Here is a 27,542-nt window from a genome sequence, read left to right as displayed (position 1 = left end):
AACTGTGGGCCATTACTGAGAAGGCTCTATCTCCAGTTGCTGGAGAACATGAGGAGGAGGGGGCTATTGCACTCATGTCCTACCTGTGGGTTTCCCCACAGGTAGCTGGTTGGCCACTGTGTGAACAGAAGGCTGGACTAGATGGACTTTTGGTCTGATCCAGTATGGCTCTTTTTACATTCAAGCTCTATTAATTGTTCTTTATAGACTCCTCTTAAAAATAATCAATACACATTTATCCTCACAAATCTGTAAGGATAAGACTGAGAGCAGGGATTTGAACCCAGATCTCCCTGGTCCAAGTCCAGTACTCTACAACACAATAGGTCTCATAGAATCATGTGGCATGCTACACCGTTAGTGCTACAGCAGAGACTTGCTGTAAAAAGGTACCTCTCGTGAAGGTAAAGTGCAGACTGGCCTAGAGACCTCTTTACATTTGAAGAAAACATCTTAAAGCAGGCGGTAACTTATGAAAGTGCATGCCACAATAAACTGGTTGGTTTTGGAGGTATCGCAGCAGTCTTTTATCTTTTGCAGCAGCAAATTAACATAACTACTCTTCTAGAAATCTTCCTGACAAACTGAATTGTGCATTCAAGGGTTCTAACAAACTCTGCTTTTGAGAAAAAATAAGGAGAACTGAGTTTATAAAAACTTAAAAGTTTGAAAGTAATAGTTTTGAGGACTGGACACTTTCTGTGGTATGTACTGTGAAAATTCATTAATGCAGATTAGCAGGGCAGCGTTTGAAAGGGAGCCTTATCAAGGGGTTTCTCTTGTAAATGGGCATCAGTTTCTGCAAGACAAAGACTGGTGTGTTTTCTTACAGCACTGATGTGTAAGTTCTTGTTCCCTCATTTCTTCATTCCAAAGTATATCTTGACATCTCATGTATGGGGGTGTCGAGTGAAAAGCATTATTTTTCTCCCATTCAGTTGCAGTAGCATCGACAATGGGTGGCTTCTAATCATGATTACTTTGCATTGGGATTCCTGCATTGTGCCTGACACCACTTTATCATGTGCTGGAAGCCCGAGAAGGGGACACAAGGAAGGAAAATAGGGGAAAGGAGTACCATGCCAGCACTGTTCTGAATGTTCCCTTCTTTCTGTCTTTCACACACTTAATACAGATGGCAGCTTCACAATTGTGGAAGGCACTGGTAGGGATCATAAAGTTTGAGTCATGGCACCAGCAACACATCTGGATCCTAGTTGCTTCCCAGCACACCTTTATTGAGTATCTGGGTTGCCAGTCCATTAAAGGTGGGCCAGAACCTGGATCTGGACAGTGATTCCTGGTGCCCATCCCATCATGTTATGTAGGTTCCAGCTCCCCTATACTGGACACTAGCTTCAAGCCATCCAGAACCCATGGGGTATCAGTGCACATCTCATATATATATATATGTGTGTATGTGCATACATGCATACATACATACGAAATGTGCACTGATCTCCCCCCACCCTGGCTGCTACTTCAACTCAGACGCTGATTCAGCATTTTGGAAAATATCCTGCTTCTCCTCTGGCCAATTTGGAGTTGGTCCACTTCAGCTCACTGACAAACCTGAGTCAAGGTTTGGAGAAGTGAGTCTATGCTTCCTGTTGACTATCATCGGAAATAAAAAAAGTAACTTTTTTTTTTTGGTCAGAATTGAATGATAATTGTAGGATTACATAGTAGCTCCTTAGGAGGGAATTACACCTGCCCAATGTCAGAAAAATGGGTGCAGGGTTTTTTATGCTACGTACCTTTATATTTTGATTTTCTTTTAAAGGGACCAGCCAGTAACATTTTTAATCCTTGGAAGAATTGGATGAAAATTTCAGGATTCGTTGCCCGATCAAAGATCATGTCTGACAAACTGCAGAATGATAGCCACAGGGGGTTTTATGCAAGGGTAGCATTGACATTTGAAGGGTCTCCAAAAGAGGACATACTTCTCTCCCTATGTTCCTTGTGGACCATCCTGAAAATTACAGACAGCATAGAGGTGTCCCTAAGTAAGAAACTAGCAAAGGTTCAGAAGGATAGGTGCAGCAGTTCATGTGGAAGGGAAGTTCTCCAATTTGGGGGAGGGAATTATTTGCTTTCCTTTTGCACGTGCGCGTGCACACACACACACACACACACACACACAATTGTTTGGGGGTAAATTTCTATGAAAATACTCAGGTCGTTAGAGGTGTCTCCCAGGCAAGAAACCTGCCAAGTTTCAGAAGGATAGGAGCAGGGGCTAGGAAATTATGATGCTTGAAATCCAATTTAAGGCTTTTTCATAGTCAAGTGTGTTGGCATTGGAGGAATGGCCATCTCATGATCCCATCCTTGCCCTTCCACAAAGCACAGTGATGGGAGACGGTGGTAAAAAACTAAAGCGGAATACGTTATTTTCAGACATACGACTGCCCAATTCTGATTGGGCTTCAGACTTGGTCTAAATGCAAAGCACGTTGCTAATTTTGAGAGAGAGAGCTGACAGATAGAAAAGAAATCTGTGAAAGATAGATTTGTGGTTACGGAATCTTGTTCTTAGGTCCATTGTAGTTTTCCCTACATATTGCACATGACATCCATTTTTTTACACCCAAAATTACCTTTCCTGAATGTCCTCTTAGGGCGCAATCCTATCTAGATAGGTGTCCGCCTCCGAACTCAGAGGCAACTGCCTATCCAAAGCAGGGCAGGAGAAGCATGGAGGGGATCGTTCCCTCCATGCTTCTCCTGCCTTGCTTTTTTGGCTAGACAGCTGATTGCGGCTGTCTAGCTGTGGGAGCACGGAGTAGGGAGGGAGGCTGCTGTACAACACATAGGATGTGTCGTACAGGCAGCTACACTCTCCATGCCCCGGAACGCCCCCAGCCACACCCCTTTCTGGACACTCCACGCTCCTCTTGTGAGCGTGGAGGATGGGGCTGTTCTACGCTGCCTCCAAGGCAGCGCTGAAGTGGGGGAAGGTCGGTTTTCTGGGAACAGACCTCAGAGTGCAGGCTCCGAGGTCGGTTCCTGGAAAACAGCATATCCTATGGCCATCTAGCTGCTGTCTAGCGGCCATAGGATTGCTTCCTTAACCACTGAAAACCATCAGATTGTCAGACTTGTATTGTAAACCTGCCCATCCCCACTTGTACCTTAATTTCCAGTCATGTCATCCGAACCATCTAAAGAAGGACATTATATATAGTTTAGCTCTTAGGATAAAATGCATTTGTAATAACAAAGAAAACTTCTCAAGAAGATGTAACATACTTAAAGAATGTTTCCAACCATGTGGATATCCTAGTCACATCACTGACTACAACATCAATCAAACATCAGTATTATCCGGGGATACCCTTCTTTGTGATGCAAAGGCTGTTCAAAAGAAAATTGCGTTCCATTTATTGTGGACAACCATCTTGCTGCCCTTAATTACCACAAGATTATTATAGTTAGCCTATTATATCCTATTTTGCTCGTTTAATGGAAGTCATTAATTCTCCATGATGCATCCCATTCAGAAAACTACCCAAACTGCATAAATTATTATTATTATTATATTTAATAATATATGTATTAATATATATATATTATATTATATTAATATATAATATGTATATATATATATATATATATATATATATATATAAAAATATGTATATTTATTATATATAATATTATTATTATTATTATTATTATTCCCTGCCTTTTTCCCAGTACTGGGACACAAGGTGGCTTACAAAAATTAAAACATATACAGTTAAAACATATGAAAATATACAAAAGTTAAAATATAAATTAAACAACAATACAATTAAAATTATATTAAAACATTAACACAGCATTTTAAAACCGCATTTTAGCAGCATACCCCCAGGTTCCAACTATGTCCCAATTGTTGTTTAACTAAATTGTTAGTTAAAGCTGCACTTAAACAAGATACTTGCAACCCAGGATCATACCATTATAAATCAAGGTGTTGCATTATGTGCAGTTATCTCCAAGAAACCACTTCTTTAAGGAGCAGTTACTAACAAAATTTATTGCATTAGGCAGTCACTAACATGCACTTCTATAATGTAGTTTATTTAATTGAATGTAAAAAAAAATGAATGTTATATGTAATATGTAGGGAAAACTACAACGGACCTAAGAACAAGATTCTATAACCACAAATCTGCGATTCTTACCAAAAAACTGAAGCAGCCTGCAAGACATTTTAACTCACCTTCACATAGTCTCTCAGATTTACAGTTGCTTCCAATAGAACAAACAAGAGACAATGGCATACCTGACAAAAAGGACAATTTCTGGATCTACAGACTGAGAACTCTTTGTCCCAATGGCCTTAATCCCGAGGACAATTCGTAGGCATTATCCCACTCATATCTCTGTTTTTTTCTCCTAAGGAACTTTCATCTCCAGGCATTCCAAACTGCCAGTCCTGATATCCATTTAACAGCACAGCTACTGATAAGGGTAGAAGGCGGAACATTTAGCTTAAAAAAAATTTTTTTTTTTTGAATACTCTGCAAGTAGGAGTGAGCAGTGAAGTGGCCAAGTTTGCCGGATGACACCAAATTATTCAAGGTGGTTAAAACAAAAAGGCATTGTGAGGAGCTCCAAAAGGATCTCTCCAAACTGGGAGAATGGGCATCCAAATGGCAAATGCAGTTCATTGTAAACAAATGTAAAGTGATGCACGTTGGGGCAAAAAATCCCAACTTTAAGTATATCCTGACAGGATCTGAGCTAGCGGTGACTGACCAAAAAAGAGATCTTGGGGTTGTGGTGGACAGCTCGGAAATATAAACCCCGTGTGTGGCCACTGTAAAAAAGGCAAACTCCATTGTTAGGCATAATTAGAAAAGGGATTGAGAATAAAACTGCTGATGTCATACTACCCTTCCATGAATCTATGGTGCGACCACACATGGAATACTGAGTACAGTTCTGGTTACCACACCTAAAATAACATTGTAGAGCTGGCAAAAGTGCAGAAAGGGGCAACTAAAATGATCAAGGGGCTGGAGCATCTCCCCTATGAGGGAAGGTTACAACAGCTGGGATTATTTAGCTTGGTAAAAAGGAGGGTAAGGGGAGACATGATAGAGGTGTACGGAATTATGCTTGGTGTGGAGAATGTGGCTCGAGAGACATTTTTTTCCCTTTCACATAATACTAGAACCCGAGGTCATCCCGTGAAGCTGGTTGGTGGGAGATTCAGGACAGGTAAAAGGAAGGACTTCCTCATACAGTGCATAGTTAAACTATGAAATTTTCTCCCATGAGATATAGCAATAGCCACCAATTTCGATGGCTTTAAAAGGAGGTTGGACAAATTCCTGGAGGAGAAGGCTATCAGTGGCTACCAGGCTTGATGGCTATGCGCTACTTCCAGTACTAGAGGCAGTAAGCCTATGTACACCAGTTGCTGGGAAATATGGGCGGGAGAATGCTGTTGCACTCGTGTTCTGCAAGTGGGTTCCTGGTCAACAGGTGGTTAGCCACTGTGTGAACAGAATGTTGGACTAGATGGACCCTTGGTCTGATCCAGCAGGGCTCTTCTTATGTTCTGTTGTTAGTCTTCTATCTTTCTTACATATTTTACATTAAGCGTGACTGTATCCACAGTGGATCCAGAACCTCCTTGTTGTTTCGCTGCTTTACACCAACCTCTCCCTCTCTCTATTGGAATACATACATTCAAATTTAGAAATACTTTCATTTCACCAATATTAGCAGCAGAGGAACATGGGTGGGAGGGTGTTTTTGTGATCATGTCCTGCTTGTGGATTTCCCATGGGCAGCTGGTTGGCCACTGTGTGAACAGAATGCTGGACTAGATCGACCTATGCCTGATGCAGCACAGCTCTTACGTTCTTAAATATAGAGTGCCTCTGAACATATACAGAATGCTTTTCTTTCACCACTGAGCACTTATATTCTCCCCCTACCAATTCCATTCCCCTCCATACAGCGATCCCTCCTCATCCTACCATCCTCCAGCAACTCTTCATTAAAACTGGTGTCTTGTTTTCTACAACTCTCCTCTACCACCTCCCTGTTATGCACAAGCTCTCATTGCATCTTCCTCCCCATAACTTCATTTGTGCCAAGACTTCACCAGGCTTCAGCCAATGAGTCTGTTTTCAAAACTAGGGCTAAGTTATGGAGAAACTCTGAGCATGTATTAAGTGCCTTTCCCTCACCACTGAAGCTAGAGTTCATGCAGATTGAGAAAATACAAATGAGAAAACATGCATGGGACTGGGCTGAAAGGGTAGTCAGTTCATTAGACAGGATTGGGTTGCCAGTGTATTAAGCCTGCAGTACCGTGCTCACAACTCAAGACTTATTTCTGAGTAAACATGCAGAAGATCAGGCTGCAAACCTCCCTGCAAATGTAACTTGTGCTGGGATCCTTTGCACACTTTCCTGGGGGTAAGCCTCATTAAACATAATGGGGCTTACTTCTGAGTAGGCATACATAGGATTGTATAAGTGAGCAGTCTTTATCTCCCCTCCACTTCAAAATATAACAACTCCTATTTTTATTAAAACTTTGTGTTCATAGGAATATAGGAAGATGCCTCATATTGAGTCAGAACCTTAGTTCATCTAGCCCAGTATTGTTGACACTGACTGGCAGCAACAGCTGTCCAGGGTTTCAGGCAGGATTCTTTGTAGCCCTCCCTGGAGATGCTGGGGATTGAACCTGGACCTTCTGCATGCCAAGCACGCGCTCTGCCACTGAGCTACAACCCTTCCTATTAATGGCAACTGACAAACTAAACAGCCCCAGATTCATTCCTCTGCAACAGTGTGAACCCACTTTTCTCAAAGACTTGAGCAAGGAGGAGAAGGAGAAAAACAAACTCTATTGTCTGTTTGTATAAAGTCAAATACTGTTCAGAAATTATTTTGCCTACTAAAGAGACTTCTCTTTAAAAATTCCCCAAGATATGCTCTGGGTGGAATAAAGAAGAGAAGGAGCAGGATAGGGGAGGGAAGGAGAAGAAGAAAAGAAGAATGGTGATTGGAAATGGGGGGGGGGGATTCCCCAATCCAAGTGGCTGCTTTCAGAGAGATAGCACTTGAGAGGAATTGAGGAGGCTGTGGAGGGTTTGTAAGGATTGCACATACTTAAATTAACTTTATGAGGTGATATGGCTGAGGGCTTTTTCTTGTTTTTCTAAAACTGCAAAACTTATTTAAAAGCCCCAACATTTCCTAGGTCATGACATCACGTAGTCTTAACCCTCCTTTTGGAATAATCTTGAGGCCTGCAGCTATTTAGGAGAAATTAAAATGGAGAGGGAGAAAGAACTATGTGGAGGCTGATTGAATCCTTTGCTATGCTGAAGCTACTGAACTTCTGCAAAATCCAAAGATTCCCGTTTAGGACAGTACAATCAGATGTTATGTGAAATACCAGTATTTCACATGGAGCTCTTCCTGCCTTCCCTCTCCCTCTCCAAAATGTCATTGCAAGCAAGCTCCCAGCAGTAGGCATGCAAGAACAGAAAAGTAGTGGGAGGGAGAGAGAGAAAAGAATGAGCAGGCTGTGGAAGGAAACATGGTAGTCTCCCCTCACACTACACTCCCTATTGGTCTACTACGGGAGTGAGTCCTAAGACCTGCTTAGTAACTGCAAGGCTACTGAACTCAGAGGGAAGAAGCAGGCTTGTATTAAGGCAGAGGATGGCAATTGGGGCAGCTCAGAACGTCAGGGGCCCATGACCAGCTGGGCCTCCCTTCTAACAACGTCCATGGCTGCTAGCCTTGTAAATATGTGTGTAGTTGCTACACTACAGGAGCATAATAAATAAAGTTAGTTGGATTTGTATTTTCATGACTTTTGTATTCATCGCAGGCCTCCATGGTTCAGCATGGAACCTTCCCCCATTTTAAAAAAAATCTAGCACTTGGATGTTACACTGATCAATTAAGTGAGCTTTTCCTTTCCAATTTATATCCAAAGCTATATGAGGTTTTTCCTTTCACTGATAGGTCCCTTCTAACAATGAGGCCTGGTTTACATATTACCTTCAGAGGCGTGGTTGTGGTTGCCTCCCTCTAGGCAATGTGTAAATCTTCTGTCCACATGATTAGGATGGATTACATGGTTCTGTACCTCACTGGTGACATGCCTAATTGTTTGAACATCATCAGTCTGGTACACACCCACACAGTCCACCTAAACCACATGGGTGGAAGATATACATGTTGCTTGGAGTGGTTGTAGGAGTAATTGTGGTAGCAGCACATTGCTGAAGGCAATATGCAAACCAGGCCAAACAAAATGCAACACTGACATATTCTTAGTTAAAATCTGGGTCATTTAAGGCTGACACTCAGTTACAGCCATTTTAATTTTTTAATTCTGCACTCCTGTACCTATTTACTTGGGAGTAAGACCCATTGAACTCATTGTGAACCGCCCAGAGAGCTTCGGCTATTGGGCGGTATAGAAATGAAATGGAATGAATGAATGAATGAATAGGCATGCACTGTAATTTAATCAGTTAATTTGTTAAATACGCAATTTTCATATCAATGAAACAATAGTTCTGAAGAAAAAGGACTTTTTCTTTGTTTTAGGTGATGCACACATATGTCACAGCAGGCACCATCTCTGAAGAGGGATCCCCTCCTGTGTGAGAGAGCGGGAGAAATGCCTTTTCTAAGAAAGTCTCTGCCCCTCGTGTATTTGTTCATACTTATTTGTTTAAAAAGTGTTGATTTTTCAAAATCTTCTTCCCAACTGAATCAGGAGCAACTTTTTAATTATCTAAAGGTTATCGGCTAAAAATTGCAACACTAGTCTAAATGTACATTTTATGTACATTTTATGATTTTATGTTTAATGGAGAATATCCCATATTCCCAAACTAGATGAAAAAGAAAATATGAAGTGGCCTCTCCTCCTAATAATGGTTTGTAGCTTTTATTAAATTGTGTTACAACATATCACACTTGTGAAAGACTGTCCTTTCCTTCCAAATACTCAAAGAATACATTCATTGATGATCTACGTATGTCCATTTATTAAAATCTAGTCAATCTATCAATTGATTATGAGCTAGACAGTGATTAAAAAAAAATCTGAGGTAGTCTATCCCATTCCTCTCTGATATTGATTCAGCTGCCCGATCCAGTATTTCATATTGGGGAAAACAGGCTTCTGCGGATAGACTTGGGCTATTGTTTTACCATGCCTCCACAAGGATCTCTGAATGTCCCAGGCTTGTACGCTAGCCATTCTTTATCTGCAGGCTCAGGAGTATTACAGCTATTTATTTGAAACATTATTTCTGGGTGGTGCACAGATAAAATCAATTTAAATGGTATAAAACAATAAATAATTTAAACAGCTAAAACATATTAAACCATTAAACAAACTAATAGCAGTTACAATCTAAAACATTAAAATAGTGTGCAACTTTAGGGAATGCATTTAAACTTCAAAGGCTTCACTAAAAAGCTATGTTTTAACCTGGTGCCAAAATGAAATGTATGCGCCAGTCGGGCCTCCAAGGGGAGGGCATTCCACATCCTGGGTGCCACAGCAGAGAAGGAGAAAGTGGAGCTTTCTACTACTCTGTCACTTCTCCGGGTTGGGGCCCTTCGGAATCAGGCTGAGCTGTTCAATCCCTCTCTCACCCTGAAAGTGAGCTATTTAAATAGAGTCATTATGCATCAGAGGTCAGAAGGTTAATTAAACATGCAAGGGATTGAAATCATATTAGTCTTAAAAACAGAGCTGGACAAATGGCTAACAGGAAGGCGGCCTTTGTGTCGCTGATGGAAATTTCTCTCATGCACACGCACACACCATAGAGGTGGGATTTCTTTTAGAATAGATTGTTTGTATGTCTCAGTGAAATATCTATGAATAATTTCTTACAAAAACAGCTCTCAGATTCTTTTTTTTTTTAGATGAACAAGGTTTGGGGGGAAGCCACTGCTGAAATGAGAATTTAGGGATTTTTGTCACTGATTCAATGGGGGTTAATTTTACCCTTCAACCTTTAACCCCATCTTCTTCCTGGAAGCTTTATTGAACAAATTATACTATAATGCAGGGTTTCTGCAGCCTCCTGTGGCCTGAGATTCACTTGCAGTAACAAAATGTTAACAATTAAATGGAGCCACCAAATTATGCAATCCTGCCCCCATGGCACCTAAGTTTGGCCCAGATAAAAAGGTCTAGTAACATGTATAAAGATGCTCATACTTGAACATTGATAGGTCTGCTATAGAAGCAAGTCTGCATTTGAGGAACAAACGTGGAGGCATATCCACACTACAGACTTAAACTATATTGAGAATTCCCTTGCCCTTCAGAATCCCTGGTAACTGTATTTTAGGGGAGAGAAGTAACACAATGTTTTGAACCTCATCAAACGTTTCCTAGGATTGGGGGGGGGGGACGACACCATGGCAGTTAAACTGACACAGACTTGTGGTGCTCTTGAGGGCTCTCAGAGAGGTAGAGGTTTCATGGAGGTGGAAGGGAAAGGGCCCTTTTTCTTTCCCACACTCCTGAAACCTTTGTTGTGTTGTTGTTGTTCAGTCGTTCAGTTGTGTCTGACTCTTCGTGACCCCATGGACCATAGCACGTCAGGCCTTCCTGTCCTGCGCTCTCTCCCGGAGCGTGCTCAAGTTCATATTCATTGCATCAGTGATGCTATCTAGCCATCTCATCCTCTGCCGTCCCCTTCTCCTTTTGCCTTCAGTCTTTCCCAGCATCAGGGTCTTTTCCAGGGAGTTTTCTCTTCGCATTAGGTGGCCAAAATATTGGAGGTTCAGCTTCAGTATCTGTCCTTCCAATGAGCAGTCAGGGTTGATTTCCTTTAGGATGGACTGATTTGACCTCCTTGCAGTCCAGGGAACTCGTAAGAGTCTTCTCCAGCACCACAGTTCGAAAGCATCAATTCTTCGGCGCTCAGCCTTCCTTATAGTCCAGCTCTCACAGCCATACATTACTACTGGGAAAACCATAGCTTTGATTAGACGGACCTTTGTCGGCAAGGTGATGTCTCTGCTTCTTACTATGCTGTCTAGGTTTGCCATAGCTTTCCTCCCAAGGAGCAAGCGTCTTTTAATTTCATGGCTACAGTCACCATCTGCGGTGATCTTGGAGCCCAAGAAAGTAAAATCTGTCACTGCTTCCATTTCTTCCCCTTCTATATGCCAGGAAGTGATGGGGCCAGATGCCATGATCTTAGTTTTTTTAATGTTGAGTTTCAAACCAGCTTTTGCACTCTCCTCTTTCCTCTTTTGCAACAAGAAGCTCATGATCTGAGCCACAGTCAGCTCCAGGTCTTGTTTTGACTGACTGTATAGAGCTTCTCCATCTTTGGCTGCAAAGGACATAATCAATCTGATTTCAATATTGACCATCTGGTGATGTCCATGTGTAGAGTCATTTCTTGTGCTGTTGGAAAAGAGCGTTTGCTATGATCAGCGTGTTCTCCTGGCAACACTCTATTAGCTTTTGTCCTGCTTCGTTTTGTACACCAAGGCCATGCCTGCCTGTTATCCCGGTGATTTCTTGACTTCCTACTTTAGCATTCCAATCCCCTATGATGAAGAGGACATCTTTTTTTGGTGTTAGTTCTAGAAGGTGTTGTAGGTCTTCATAGAACCAATCAACCTCAGCTTCTTCGGCATCAGTGGTTGGGGCATAGACTTGAATTACTGTGGTGTTGAATGGTTTGCCTTGGATTCGTACTGAGATCATTCTATCATTTTTAAGATTGTACCCCAGTACTGCTTTTCCCACCCTTTTGTTGACTATGAGTGCTATTCCATTTCTTCTAAGGGATTCTTGTCCACAGTAGTAGATATGATGGTCACCTGAATTAAATTCGCCCATGCCTGTCCATTTTAGTTCGCTGATTCCCAAGATGTCGATGTTCAATCTTGCCATCTCATGTTTGACCACCTCCAGCTTACCTTGATTCATTGATCTGACATTCCAGGTTCCTAAACGATATTGTTCTTTACAGCATCGGATTTTCTTTTCACCACCAGACACATCCACAGCTGAGTGTCCTTTCGGCTTTGGCCCAGCCGCTTCACTCTTTCTGGCGCTACTTGGAAATACCCTCTGCTCTTCCCCAGTAGCATATTGGACACCTTCCGACCTGAGGGGCTCATCTTCCGGCATCATATCTTTTAGCCTTGTGATACGTTCCATGGGGTTTTCTTGGCAAGAATACTGGAGTGGGTTGCCATTTCCTTCTCCAGTGGACCACATTTTGTCAGAACTCTCTGCCATGACCTGTCCGTCTTGGGTGGCCCTGCACGGCATAGCTTATGGCTTCACTGAGTTATGCAAGCCCCTTCGCCACATCAAGGCAGTGATCCATGAAGGGGTTTGTTGTGTTGTGTTACAAAGCGCTAAAGGGTTGAGGTTCAGGGCTAGCTTTCCAACCTGAACCTGAGTGCTTTATTGCTGTATAATGTGGGGAGAGGTTTCTAAAGAGTGAGAAAGGAAAAACATGCATAGAAAACAGACTTTTTAAACCTCATGGTGCACAACCCCCAACCACAATCCTATCTCAAGGATTGCTATATACAGCAGGGAGGGAGGTTTAGATAAGGCCTGAGAGTGTGCCTATGCTGTTCAGATTTGGGAGCACGCCTTTTATAAACTCTAGAGTGCTCTCAGTCTAGACCAGAGGTGGGCAACTTGTGGCCCTCCAGATCTTTTGGTTTACAGCTCCCAACTTCCCTCACATTGGCTGTGCTGACTAGGGCTGATAAGAGTTGTAGGCCAAAACATCTGCAGGGCCACAAGTTGCCCACCCCTGATCTAGACAATCATGATGGAGCAAAAGGGAGGGTATGTAGATTCCAAACTGTTTAATGTATTTAAAACATTTTAACTAATCTGATCATAGCTCAATAAAAGGGTCTGGCATTACTTCTTGATCAGCCTTCCCCAACCTGGTGCCCTCCAGATGTTTTGAACTAAAAGTCCAAGGATTCCTGACCATTAGTGATGCTGGCTGGGGGCTGATAGGAGTTGAAGTCCAAAAATCTGGAGGGCACCAGGTTGGGCAAGGCAATTATAGATACTGTGTTGATCCAGATTTAGTCATACTTCAAGTAGACCTATTGAAATCAACAGGACTTTAAAGTTATTCATGGTAACTTAAACCCATTGAAAGTAACGGGACCTACTCTGAGTATGACTAATTCTGAATCCAACCCAATGTTCATGCCTGGGCTTTAGCAAATATCTAAAGCCAGCCCCAGCCAATCTTAGCTTCTTCTCCATCATCCTGATAAGGAGTTCTGTGTAAATCAAAAGCTTGCATACAGTTCACATCAAGAAGCAGACCCAACAAGATATATCATTACCTTCCTTATTTTGTATCTTCACTCATTCTCAGCCCTGACCTCCTCTTGACTAACATTCTGGCAGTGTGAAAGGAACTTTGGGGAAAGGGTGAGTGGAGAAGATTTTGAAAAAAACAAAAAGAACTGATATAAATGTATAATGGTTTTGGTCCAGGGGATACGCGGGGTTGTGGAATCCTTTTCTAGTCTAAACACTGAAGAATACTGTCTAATTCTAACCTCACTCATTCTGGTTGAAGTTGGCAAAGAGAAGTTACATCATCAGCTCATTGCCCTTCTAGGACATGTAACTAAACAATGCCTAGGCTTTTAGTCAGCTTTCAGTGCTGTTTTTAGTCCTGGAAGTGCTCCTATTCTTGGAAAATTTGCAGAGATTTCTTAACCAACAGAGCTCTGTCTATCCCTGAAAGCTGTAGTGTTAGTTAACCCTGTCATGCCCACCTTGGGACATGGGATGCATTCAAATTCATGGCTAGAGAGCATACTTGTTGTCCTTTCTGTTTTCTTTCTTGTCAGTGCTTTTCTAAGGGTTGAATATAGGATAACTTTCCAGCATTCAAGTGCATTTAGGGAGAAAAGAAGTGGAAAACCCAGGCCTAACTATATTCAAATGGAATTTGTGTGTGTGAGCTAGTTATTTCAGGGTACAGAAGTGTTGTTCTTGAGGTCAGTAGCACCAAGAAAGCACAAGTCTCTTAATATGCTATGGAAACAAAGGGAAATGCTGTTTGTGTGCCAGTATACATGAAAAAGTGCAGAATGTGGTGCTTGCTTGGTACAGAATTCAGCTTCCTGAAATTCCCCACTTTCACTTAAAACAAAGTTTCTAACACTTGTCTTATGCTGTGTAGATGGGTTTGGTAATATATGGGTAATGCCTGGAAAACTCAAAACCCAAGGGAGAGCTGACTAAGATTTCCCATTGTTAGGGGTAGGGGTTCAGTGACCTGCTCAGCCCCTTGCTGATAGTCAAACATTCTGCAAAGCCAAGTTCTAGGTCAGGGGTGGGGAACCTTGTTTAGCCTGAGCACCAGATCCAATTTTGGAGAAGCTCTCAGGGCCACATTCCAGTGGTGGATGGGGCCAAAGGCAAGGGGGTGAGGCCACAGATACAAAAATTACTGGTATGTGTTAGCATGAAGATTTTAATGCCAGGAAAGCCATTTCAACCTTTTAGAATGGGCAAGAAACTGCCCCAAAGCTGGAAAATCTCAAAACTATCTGTTGTTGGGAGAAAGGGAGTAGAGCTGGGGGAAGGGGACATGGCCTTCTGGGGACCCCAGAGGGCCAGTTTGGGACCCCAGGAGGGCCGGATTTGGCCTCTGGGCCTGAGGCTCCTCACCCCTGATCTCAGTGATAGACTACCTTTAATTGCAGCATAGTGTTATCTGATAAAAGGCAGGAGTGAAGGCTCCTTGCTTCCCACACCTGCCATTTTCTTTCTCTTCCTGTTTAGGAGCACCGCATATAAGTTATAATAAAGGTTGTTTTATCTATGATCTCTCTCTCTGTATTTTTATTGCCTCTGTATTTTTATTATCTATCTCTCTGTGTGTATATACATTTACTGAATGTATTGTTTTATATTGTGATTTTACATTGTTAGCTGCTCTGAGTGGTGCACAAGCACTGGAAGGACAGGATATAAATTTCTAATGAATTAAATAAACAATAGTGCAATACAATTTAATCGCATTATTTTCCATAGGGAAGTGACTTGGTTATTTGTAAAAGAGGCTGCCAGACCAAACTCTAGTGAGCCCTTGCTTTTAGTTAATTGTTGCAATTGTTGCTTTTAGTCAATTGCTGCGTGTATAAAAGTTCCAACGTTTAGTTATTTGTATGTGTGTGTTTGTTAACAGAATATTCTCCTTTCTGGATGTGGTCACCCTATGCCGTTGTGCTCAGGTCTCCAGGGTAAGAATGTTTGCATACCAGTACTGGTAAGGTTTAACTGCTTGTCTCTTGGGCACTTCCAGTTTGCCATCTTGTCTAAAAGCCAGGAACGTGTTAGCTTCATGCAATATTTCAATATGAATGCTAGCTTCTCCACTCCCTCCACAGTTACCTTTTTGTAACAGTACCAGAAGCTGCTACTCCCCTATCCCTATTGATGAGGTCCCTTTTAGTTTTAGGTCAACCAAATTAATCTATCTGAATGTTTCGCTATTTGGAGATTGTAAAATAGTCTAGGATAGGGATAGTCAAAATGTGTGTGCGTGCGCACACACCAAATGCCCCATATATACACACGCACGCACTCATTCCCCACACATACACACTTACCCACACTCTCCCCACCCCACTCCCTGGACAGGACTTTCTCTTGCTAACAATGGCACTAACAAGGAAAACAGTTCCCTTATCTCTGATCTGTCAGGAGAGATTGAAAATAAAGAAAGGGCTTTCCTCACTAACACTGCAAAAGAAATCCCAGGAGAAAGCAGAGATAAGGGAAGGCTTTCCTTGGCTAGCACTAACACTAACAAGAGAAATTCTGGGCAGGTTCCCCACGGCTTCATGGGCCACATTGCAGCCATCCAAGGGCTGTAGGTTGTGCACCCCTGTGCTACGTTAAAAAAAAAAAGCCACATCTATTTAATCCTCATTAAAAAAATAGATATTGTGAACATTAAATGCTTGGCCTGAAAGAAAAATCTTACATCATTTCTGTAAAATGCTCAGGTTCAAGCTTTGGTGGACCTCATGAGCAAGGGAATTGTAAAGCTAAAGATCAACTACTGAGAACACCTTTCTGCCTGCCCTTGTGATTTAGACTTCTCACGCAACATGCAGATGATATAGTTAAGAGCATCCTTCCCCAGCCTAGTGCCCGCCAGATATTTTGGACTTCAACTCCCAGCAGCTCCAGCCAGCATGGCCGATGGTTAGGAATCCTTGGAGTTGTAGTCCAAAACATGTGGAGAACACCAGGTTGGGGAAGGCTCCTTAAAAGGGAGTTCTGGGGGGGGGGGGCGTTAAATGTGTCATGCATCAAGGGAGAGGGAGGTGGTGGCACAGTTACCACAATTTGTGATCTTCAAGGCAGTGATCTTCAAGGCAGAGAATGTGATTTTGCATTCATTGGTTTACTTCTCAAGCACATTGTCATTGGGTGTCCGTAGGCACACTCATGCACATTGGGGCAAAATACTCTAATCACATATACATTGATGGTGTTTGATCAGTCTATGACTGCCCAGGAAAGTGATCATCAGGTTGTGGTGGATAACTCCATCTTAACTGATGGGAAAACTGTATCTTAGGGATTATTAGGAAAGAGGTTGAAAATAAAACGGCCAATATCATGATCCCTTAAACATACACACAATCTATAGTACAGCTATATTTGGAATACTTTATACAGTTCAGTGCAGTGTTATAGTTGAGTCATTAAAATGTGTTTCTGGGACATATGATGTAACATACATTTTGGTTGGGAAGGGTTAGTGTTTTTGAAAGGGGGTTTTGTAAGTGTGAAATACTGTATCGAGAATTCCAGGGCACTCCATCACAGCATTGCAACCATCTGTTTGGAAGAGAGGGGAGGGGGGCAGATGCAAACTCTGTCTACGGATTGAATTATGGCTTTGGAGAGGAGCTTCTTCCTCCTTCCTTTGCAACTAGACCTGCTTGCTACTTTGGCAGTCTAGTCTTCAGAGGGTGCTACCATCTGAACTAAGGTAGCGTAATGTGGCTCCAGGTGACCATGGCATTTCCAGGTGTAGAGACTGAGCATTCAAGGGTTTTCATGTTTGCGAAGTGTGGGAAGATCCAGGGCTCTCTGTGTGGGATTCTCTGTAATTTCTTAGTACTTCTCTACTAGGAGTTTAAATATTCAGCTCAACAAATGGTAACTACAGCCTGATTTAAGCATTCTCTCAGCAGTGCAGTTGTCACCAAAAATAACTGATTATATGGTTGGGGCTTTTCCATATTGGTCAGCTGAATCTCGTGAAAAGTACCCCACTGGCTACACTACACCTCACCAGGGGATGGGGGGAGCAGCAGCTTTGGTGTGAGTTTAAATCAGACCAAATTCTTCACCTGCTTTCTATTTTCCTCATATTTAACAATGTATTCAACATCGTTTTCTCTGTCTTCTGCACTTTCAATACAGGCATGGAATGTCCTGGCCCTGGATGGCAGCAACTGGCAGCGCATTGACCTGTTTGATTTCCAGAGGGACATTGAGGTATAATTAAGCACCACATGACAGCATTTCTCTAGTTAAACTGTAATTACAGCACTGCATAAGATTAGTAACAAGCCATGTAATCTTTTGCAGCTTTCCCCGGAGACAAAAATTGTTAATTTTTAGCTCCTAGTTCCAGGAAGCCTTTAAAGCTGTAGCAGTGGCTCAGATATTAAAAGTAAACTGAGCTATTTTGTGTATATGAATCTTTGCGTGGATGTGTTTTCTCGTCTGTGTGCAAAGGCATGGATCCTTAACTTGAAAACATTTTTTGCTATGGAAAGATCCTTCGTATGTGAATGGATAGGGGAATGATTCCCTTTTAGCAGATCTGGACAATTAGTTTATTGGCCACTTCTTGCAAGAATATTACACCTTTAGGATATAGCCTATCCTTCCTATCTTTAGGCAGTGTGAGGCAGCCTGCGTCAAGCTGTGGAATTTGAAGTACTACTAAAGGGCAGCAAACTGTCAATTATTTGGTTTATATATTTTTACCACCATTTGGTAAGGGTGCAATTTGGGTTTTCTGCTTCAGGCACCAAAGTGCTTTGGGCCATTTCTGTTGACACAAAACCAGTTCTCTGTGTGATAACCATTGCTATGAGGACAAACCTCTGGCCGGGGGTGGGATGTACTGGCAGAACTGCACTAACTGACATTTTGCCCTCCATTGATGTGACAGAACTTATTTCGTTGGTGCTCCTGGCCAAATTAGTTGATTTCCCCCTCCTAACACTCAGATACACACCATCGGATATGACCTAGCAACATTTTGACATCAGCTTTTAAAGCTGGACGTCCCTATATCAGGGCTTCTCAACGTGTGTAACAGTCTGCTTCCTGTGAAGAAAACCAGATTTTGGAGCCTCCCCAAATATAATCCCATGACCCTAGAATGCATGACTGTCATGCTGATGGTTCTTGTTGACTGGGATTCTGCTAAGTAAGGTAATTGTCTGTGGGCTGTCTTTCCCAGACCCAAACTAGGAAAGAGTATACCACAGCAAACAACCCTGAAGGTGGGTGGAATGATGGCGTGCCAAATTGTGATTTGTTCCTGGACTGCGAGCATTCAGGTGACCAGTTTGCACAGACAAAGAGCAATCTGGGCACACACAAGGGATCGTGTGAACTGGCCTGAGATTCAACTGTTTATGTAGGTAGGTGCTCAGCATTCAACAGAAGATAAGGTTCAGGAATACGAAATTTAAATGCACAAATCAAAGGTAAGGGAGGACAGTAGGATGTGATAAACAGTCATATCAAGTAGGAGAGGAGGGGTTTAAGGAGAGAAACGTGATGCTTTTACAGCGAAATGAGAAGGTTGTTGGCTGCATGAAGAGTTAAGCAAAGCTAATTCTTTCAGAACATCACATTAGTCAAATTCTCTTCCTGGTCTTCTTCTTACAGGGGCGTGTAGTGGAGAATATATCTAAAAGATGTGGGGGTTTCTTGCGAAAGCTGAGCCTACGTGGATGCCTAGGTGTGGGAGACAACGCGTTAAGGTAGAGAGGCCAAGTGCTTTGACACTGAAAAACACAAATTATTTTTCTTTTGTATTCAGCAGAGGTCTGGTGCATGAGTAGGTAGGGGAATATATTAGTTTGTCAATTAAAAGAAAATATTTTTGAAATGGCCTGACAAGCACCTATTAGCAGTGACTTCCAGGTCCTACAGAATATTGAGTGTGTCAGTTGGAAGGAGGGAAATTTATGTGGGGGAGGCAATTAGCCTGTAATTGCCCCCCAGGGACAATTGGGCCAAACAGCTTAACCTGTCCTAGCAATTAGGATTAGGGTCAAGACAATGCACTCCATGAGCGTTTTTTCCTACGCTACACAGGAATATTTCAGGAGGGAGGACAGGAAAAAATGTCCTCCTTTCTGTTTCCCATGGTCCGGATTCTTCCCACCCAAGCTATATAACAATAAAGCATTTAGGTCAAGGGTTAGCAGCCAGTCCCAAACCTGACCCATTTCATATTATGTTTTAATACAATGGAGGAAAGTTTTAGGAATGAGAGAGAGAAAAATGTGTTATTTTTTCATTTCCCCTCTCCTAACAACTACTCCCCATTCTGAGCCAAAACCAAGTGTTACAAGGTTTCTGTTTCAGGCTTGCTGGGGACCTGACTTGCAGCACTCCTGTTAGGTGATGGGGGGTACATTGCAACATTTCATTAGAGGTTCTCGCCTTTACTGTGATCCCGTAAATATAGAATGCTAAGTCAAGACTGAGATCTAAGATAGGTTCAAGTCCCAATTTATGTCATACTCTATCCTGTACAGCATTGTTGCTGCTTTTCTGTGGCTTCTCCCACTGGACAGTCGTAATTGCATTACTGCAAGTAACGTATAAACAGGGCCTTATCTCTGAATGCTTTAAAACTCAGCCTGACCATGGCTTGCCTCATTGGAAGGACAGATACTGAAGCTGAAGCTCAAATATTTTGGCCACCTAATGCGAAGAGAAAACTCTCTGGAAAAGACCCTGATGCTGGGAAAGACTGAGGGCAAAAGGAGAAGGGGACGGCAGAGGATGAGATGGCTAGATAGCATCACCGATGCAATGAATATGAACTTGAGCACACTCCCGGAGAGAGCACAGGACAGGAAGGCCTGGCGTGCTATGGTCCATGGGGTCACGAAGAGTCGGACACGACTGAACGACTGAACAAATCTTTATCCCTCACCTCAGCCAAAAAAGCTCCTGGAGCAGCTTACAAAAAAATCAGTAAAAGAAGACAGCCCCTGACCACAGGCTTACAATCTGTAAAGAGACGATGCTCAAGGATAAAGGAAGAGGGGGGAAGCAGAGGAAACTCAAGTCTTTAAGCAGGTCTGGTGGAGTGCCTCTGCTCCCCACTCTCATCTCCCTTAGCTCGGCCTGCTGGAGAAGACTGTTGAGGCAGGAGGAACGTGGAGGTGGTCCTCAGGGCTGGTGGAACGGCCCCACTCCCTCTCCGCACAGCCTACCGGAATTTGCTGTGCGTAGGTGTTTTCTCCAGTGGATCTGGTACTGGTTTTTATTTGGAAGCAATAGGGAGAGAATGAAGAGAGAAACGCCCTAATGGCTGTGCAGCAGATGCTCAGTTTCTAGACATGGCTTCAGTATCTGTTGGAGGTAGACCTGCACCTTCAGTCTTCGGACTTGGAGAACATTTTACTAGTTAAGAGTGAGATGCAGGAGACCCCATCCATTGCCACACATGCACGCACGCACACACCCAGTTTAGGCATTACAGCGTGGCTATCAGGAATATGCAACAGGCTCCCGTGCTCCTGATACGGATGTCATGATTACATTTCATTCACCATTAACCAGAATTCAGAGGAGAGAAGGCACGAACATATTCCCAGTGGTGAAACCATAGTTTGGCTCTAATGTATGAACTGGGCCACTGCCTAAATTTAAAGTTCCCTCAAGGAAAGGGAGTACAAAATACTTAATCTTTCCTTTCTCCTAATGTTGGGAGAGTTGTTGTGTTATTAATAATTACATTTTTATCTCACCCTTCCTCTGAGGAAGGTTCATGGCTCTCCCCATTTTATCTTCTCAAGAACCCTGTGAGGTAGTCTGGATAGTGATTGACCAATGAGTGAGCTTCATTGCTGAGCAGGGACTTGAACCCTGGTTTCCCCAGTCCTAGATATTTAACATGTATGTACTTGGCTTTTCTTTTTGTGTTTGAACCTTCTTTGAGGAGATGTTAAAAAGCAGTTAGAAGATTCAACAAGGGAAACTGATATACTGACCTGGCACACAAACAGTTGTAAACATCAGCTAGTGTACACTGCAGAAAAGCACCTTAGCTTGTATGTGGAGCCCTGTCTGCTTTAGCTGACAGTGGGAGCTCCATGTATACAGTATTCTTGAGGTCACAGCCAGTATGTTAAAAGTATTTTCAAATTGTTTGGTGTTTTGTTTTGTTTTTTGTTAAAAAGCTGAATGTCCTCCCTAAATATTCTCAAGGTATCACTTTTTAAAAACTGCATTATTAGCTTTAATTACTCTTCCCCCCGCCCCCCAATGTGAAGGAGAGCTTTTAAAAGTCAGTTGCCATTGATATAAAATGTGTGTCATTAAAAGCCTGAAAAATGTTTTACTTTTTCTCTGCTATAAAGGACGTTTGCACAGAACTGCAGAAATATTGAAGTGTTGAATCTAAATGGCTGCACCAAGATTACAGATGCGTAAGTGGCATTTATTTTGGAGCTGTGGAATATTTTATTGGCTTTTTAAGGCTACAATCCAATACCCGTTTACCTGGAAATAAACCTCATTGAAATCGATGGGGCTGATTTCTTAGAAGACATGCATAGGGTTGCACTGTTAATCACAGTTTTTCCATTTCTCTTTTTCCTTGTTTTCTTTTCTAAAGTTATCCAAATATAAGAGTATATTTGTATAAGAGTAGATTCCTTGTCCCATCTGAGGGTGAATCGGAAAGTAAGTCAAGCAGCCTGAGGGAGAAAACAGTCAGTGGGCTTCACCTTAAACTCTCTGCCCGCTAGCCCCTTCTTTGTCTTCACATTGTGAATTGGGTGGCCTGCACCCAGGCTGCAGTGGTCTCCTATGTGCATTTTAGATAGGCAGGGGATCAGAGGCTGAGCACGGGTGCCATGTGGCTTGGATAGACCAACTGTGTCTAGATCTGAACGCCCCCATGTATGCACCCCAAAATGTAGTTATCAGATTTTTAATAAACAATTCATTTTTAATGTAACCATCATCTTAACAATAATATAATTTTAAAAATTAAGAATCAGATTGATCAGTATCCTGACAGTCTCAATGTATTTCTAAAGCGGATTTCTAGTCCACTGAAAGTGGCTTTGGATGATATGGAACACAGGAGGAACAGGATGCCCAAATCTCTCGTGCTTCCTGCTCTCTGCACGTCTCCATACTGTCCAAAATAGAACTTTACCACCTTCCCTGGGGAGATATACAAAGTTCCCCTGCATCAGAAGCATACACATCTCACCTTGGGGAAGGCTGTGTGGGAGATGTGAACACTGTGTTTAAACATTTAAAAACTTTTGCTTTTGTTTTGTTAAAAACTAAACATCAATGCAGAGATAGTAGTTCCTTTTCACCAACTAACTTTTGCTTTCCTCCATAGCTTCACCCTTGCAAATACAGCTTGTGTGGGCCATGCACTGCCAAAGTATTTTAAATGACTGGTACAGGTGATCCTTAAAGGGACTGCTGTGCAAATGGGGTACAAAATACCATAGAGTCACATGGGTTGCTTCTAGACAAAGCTTTTATTGTGCTATTAGTCTCTGTCAAACACAGAACTTTACAGAGGTCCAGACAATAACACCTCCCATTTGTAACCCTCCCGTGTTTTCCCATCACTGTGTCCATCTTTTTTCTTAACACAAAGAATCCATTGAGGAGGGAAAGATGGAATCGCCGAGCAGTGCCTTCTGATTGATAGCACTAAGGGTCCTCCATCTGGCAGCACCCATCATTCCAAAGCTATTTCTACTTCAAAAAAATGACGGCGCAATGAAGCTGTGTATGTTCTCTTCCAGTACATGTACTAGCCTTAGCAAGTTCTGCTCCAAACTGCGGCATCTTGATCTGGCTTCCTGCACTTCAATAACCAACCTGTCCCTTAAAGCGCTGAGGTGAGTGCAGCTCTACATAAAGCCACATGCTTTTATGATGGTTACTTCCCCTTCATGTTCTGGGCAGCTCATGATGGCCAATGGTAGAGGAGCTGCCCAGGGTTGGAACTTTGGGGAAGAGGCCTCTGGCTCTTTCCAATTAATCTAGCTCCAGGGACACTGGGTACAAGATGACCTCTCATTCACCTCCCAGGGACCACCCTTAGTAGGAGAGGAAGAGCGGGCTTTCCGATTAGTCACTAGGCATGATTAACAGCCCTGGCAGTGGGGATGCCACAGAGGCACACACCAGACTTTCCTTGGCATCATTCAGCTGGGAGACACTCCTTGTCACTCCATTCCTTTCCTTGTCTTCTTTCTCCTCCTCTGCCTCCAGCATTGTTCAGATTCTTCTGAAAAACTAGTCACCGTGCAGGATGCACAAGCATGCCAGTCGCTTACTCCCAACAGTGTTTCCACATGCTACAGCCACCCACCCACCTACCCCAGTTGTTCCAGCTAGAGTAATAAGTGGCAAAGAAGGAACAAAATTCCCCTGTTCTTGAAGCAAGATTTTTATTCTTAAAGTTAACATCTCTTTTTGCTTTCTTCCTCTCCTCCCCTCTTACCTCTCAAGTGAGGGGTGCCCTCTGCTGGAGCAGCTCAATATCTCATGGTGTGACCAGGTGACAAAAGATGGCATCCAGGCTTTGGTGAGAGGTTGTGGTGGACTCAAAGCTCTGTTTCTTAAAGGCTGCACACAGGTATGATCTCCATTGAAAACACAACAGTTGCAGGAAAGATTGGTTGAATGTGATCTGTTTTACTTAGAGGAAAGGCAAGATGAGCATGAGTCACATGTGTGACATTGGAAGCAAGATGAAGAACAGCGCTCAAGAGAGGAGAATGAAGTTCATTTATTCATTTAGATGGATTTGTCATCCCACTATCCCATACAAAAACTGTGAGTCGCAGTTCGTCCTCTTAATCAAAGCGCCACACTACACCATAGAGTAAGAGTAAATGGCCAGTTCTCGCAGTGGAGGGACATAAACAGTGGGGCCCCACAAGGATCTATTTTGGGACTGGTGCTTTTTAACTTGTTCATAAATGATCTGGAATTAGGAGTAAGCAGTGAGGTGGCCGAGTTTGCTGATGACACCAAATTATTTAGGGTAGTTAAAATAAAAAGGGATTGTGAAGAGCTACAAATTTGTCTCTCCAAACTGGAAGAACGGGCATTTAAATGGCAAATGCAACTCTATATAAGTATGTGTGAAGTGATACACGTTGGGGCAAAAAATCCCAACTTCACATATACACTGATGGGATCCGAGCTGGTGCTGAAGGACCAAGAAAGACATCTTGGGAATGTGATGAACAGCTTAATGAAAACGTCAAACCAACCTGCAGCTGCTATGAAAAAGGCAAATTCCATGTTGAGCATAATTAGAAAAGGAATTGAAAATAAAAATGCCAATATTATATTGCTCTTATACAAATCTATGGTGCGACCACACTTGGAGTACTTTGTACAGTTTTGGTCACCGTACTTAAGGATATTGTAGAGATGGAAAAACGGGGCAGAAAAGGGCAACTTAAATTATCTGGAGCAACTGCCCTACTAGGAAAGACTACAACAGCTGGGTCTCTTTAGCCTAGAAAAACTGAGACATGATAGAGAAGTACAAAATTATACAAGGTGTGAATAGAGGGATGTGTTACTTCTTCTCTCATAATACTAGAACTCAGGGTCATCCCATGAAGCTGAATGGTGGGAGATTCAGGACAGATAAAAAGGAGCATTTCTTCACATAGCACATAGTTACATTGTGACATTTGCTACCACAAGGTTTAGTGATAGCCACCAACTTGTATGGCTTTTAAAAAGGATTAGACAAATCCATTGAGGATAAGACGATCAATGGCTACTAGTCATGGCTGTATATTATCCCCAGTCTGGGTGGCAGGATGCTTCCTAATACTGGGGAACACAAGTGGGAGGGTGCTATTGCACTCATGTCTTACTTGTGAGCTTCCCATAGGCAGCTGGTTGGCTACTGTGTGGACAGACCACTGGCCTAGATAGGCCTTTGGTCTGATCCAACATGGCTCTTCTTATGTAAGGCTACGGAAAGAGGAAGGGAGAAGTCTGTCTGAGGGATTATTCTTAAGCAAAGGAAAGATGGAACAAAAGCACTGTGTGTCTTGTAACTCTTGGCCATATAAAGATTGTGATATGTGGCTTTTAAGTGTAGGAATGTTTGTTTACCTCTGGTATAGGATATCTGCCCTAGTTCAAGGGGTTGGACTGGAAGAGGACTACCAACTACAACGGGGTATCCATTCCAACTTTAAATTGTTATGCATCTGTACTGGAGAGAATTGGTGTATGGCTGGTGGCAAGCTGAACATTTCTCACTTCCATTATATATTGTATTTCTACAAATAAAACACTAGGCCACTTTACTGTAAAGGTTTTTGCCAGATTTTATCAAAGTTCTGTTATAACATTAGAATCTTAAAAGAATGAGAATAGCAAATTGGACACTAAGCTGGTGAACATTCTGTGTGTAGAATGCTCTACAGGGCAGGATAGCACCTCACTTCAGCTTTTGGATGGACCGTTTTCAGGGTTTTTATGCTACCCTCACCCCAAATAACTTCAGTTCATCCTAATGACTTTGCTGTATTATCCATGAAGACAAAAAAACCAACTTCTGTTGTTGCAGAACCCAGAGTCAGAGAGACCACGGAGTGAAGGAAAAAGAGATTCTTTATTTAACGCGCGGGCTTAAGGCTGGAATCATTTCCAAAGAGCCAGAAGCCCCGAAATACATCAGCACATTGGTTTTATAGACATTGTGACACATATGAAACGGCTCCTCCCCCCCTCCCGCGTGGGGTTGCAGTCCTCAACATTTCTTCTCCTAGCACTATTGTTTATAATACAAGAACTGGGTTATAGGGTAGCCATGATAAGGAGAGAACAGAAGAGAACAGCAGAGAACAAGGTATACAATTGTATGACCTTTGACAAGATAAGGAATTCCTGTGTCTCGTCAGCTTACAACAATATATTCAAGGGAGAAAGAGCTCAGCAAGAACATGAAGCATGAGACTGCATGAGGCTACTTAGTCTGATCCCCGATATGGCTGCTACATTCCCCCCTTAAATGCATAATTTCATTACAATTATAGCATTTCTGATAACCATACAAAGCTTTTTGTGACATACATATTACTTAGCCTCTTGTTGGGCTATTAGAGCGTAGAGGGCAGCAGTTTTACTAGCTGAGACATAAACCAGATGGGTTAAACAGCGCATAAGACAAGGAATGCAGAGACATAACAGAACTTTTATGAACAACACTGGTAGAATTAGGATGAACAATGCTTCAAGCCAGCTAAGATCTGGAAGCCAAAGGGTCAACTAATTGAGCTAATTGTTTTGTCTTATTGTTTTGTTAGCTCCTATATTGTGCAGCTTGTTGATTTGTTCATCTACAGCATTGCCATTATCAGTTAAGTTAAAACAACAGAGCTTTTGGTGTGCCTCACAACTTAAATGATGAAGAAGGAAGAGGTAATCTATACCAGCTCTATTTTCTAGAACTGCACCTCTTAGATCACGCAACTCTTTATTTAACAATGACAATGCTCGTGAGGTGGCATTTATGCTTTTGGCTAAGCTGCAAGCTAACTAGTTGTTCTTTAGACCATTAGCCAAGGCTAAACCTGGAACCCCAACCAGTGACATTGCTAAGGCCAATTTTTCTGAGTCAAAATATAACTGCACATGACTATTACAATTTTTAGTTAGTTGGAGTGCTCGAGGCTGCCGTCGACGGATTTTCTCGGGCCACAGGGGAAGAATTGGCACCAGTTCAATTGGCGGCTGAGGCAACATGGGTGGTTATTAGACAAGTTGGCAGGAATGAATGACCAAGTGCGGGAACTACATGTCTAAAACCATCCATGAGGCAAAAGTATGTGGGCATCATTAAAATATATGTTTTGAATTTTATTACAGTGGAAGGGGGCCAGGGATAGCTTTGTATTTTCTGGAAAATTTTGGACAATTAAGCATTCATGCACACATAGCATTTGTTTCAGCAACGATGGGGGTGCGTAGAGTGAACTCTGTAGGGGGTAGGATTTTTGCAACCACGCCCCAATTAGCATTTTGGGAATAAGTTAAACTTACACCATAAACTCTTAACATGGTATCTTTTTGAATTTTCCCAGGATGTCTACAGACAGGTATTAGGCAAGAGCCAATAAGCCTGTTTGCAGGTATACCTCTTGGCAAACAAAAATGTTTTACTTTCGTGATGTTAGCCAGGTGAAGCCAGTAATTATCA

At 42.4% G+C, this 27,542-nt stretch overlaps 1 protein-coding gene across 2 annotated transcripts in view; it reads left to right on the top strand.

The window, feature by feature from the left end:
• The window catches only part of FBXL20 (F-box and leucine rich repeat protein 20), a 106,530-nt gene that overhangs the window by 45,240 nt on the left and 33,748 nt on the right, over positions 1 to 27,542 (top strand). The window contains exons 3-8 of one of the 2 annotated variants that reach the window (XM_084804490.1): positions 15,225 to 15,279; positions 17,483 to 17,557; positions 18,971 to 19,065; positions 21,685 to 21,753; positions 23,104 to 23,199; positions 23,816 to 23,942. In XM_084804490.1, coding sequence (XP_084660616.1) covers positions 15,225 to 15,279; positions 17,483 to 17,557; positions 18,971 to 19,065; positions 21,685 to 21,753; positions 23,104 to 23,199; positions 23,816 to 23,942 — 517 coding nt within the window. The remainder of the gene's footprint in view (positions 1 to 15,224; positions 15,280 to 17,482; positions 17,558 to 18,970; positions 19,066 to 21,684; positions 21,754 to 23,103; positions 23,200 to 23,815; positions 23,943 to 27,542) is intronic. The other variant, XM_084804491.1, reaches the window with a different exon arrangement.

This window comes from Heloderma suspectum, chromosome 6 (assembly GCF_057233095.1).
Source record: "Heloderma suspectum isolate Gila_16-S chromosome 6, 16-S_ref, whole genome shotgun sequence".
Lineage (NCBI taxonomy): Eukaryota > Metazoa > Chordata > Lepidosauria > Squamata > Helodermatidae > Heloderma > Heloderma suspectum.
This window is presented reverse-complemented; position numbering and strand designations above follow the sequence as displayed.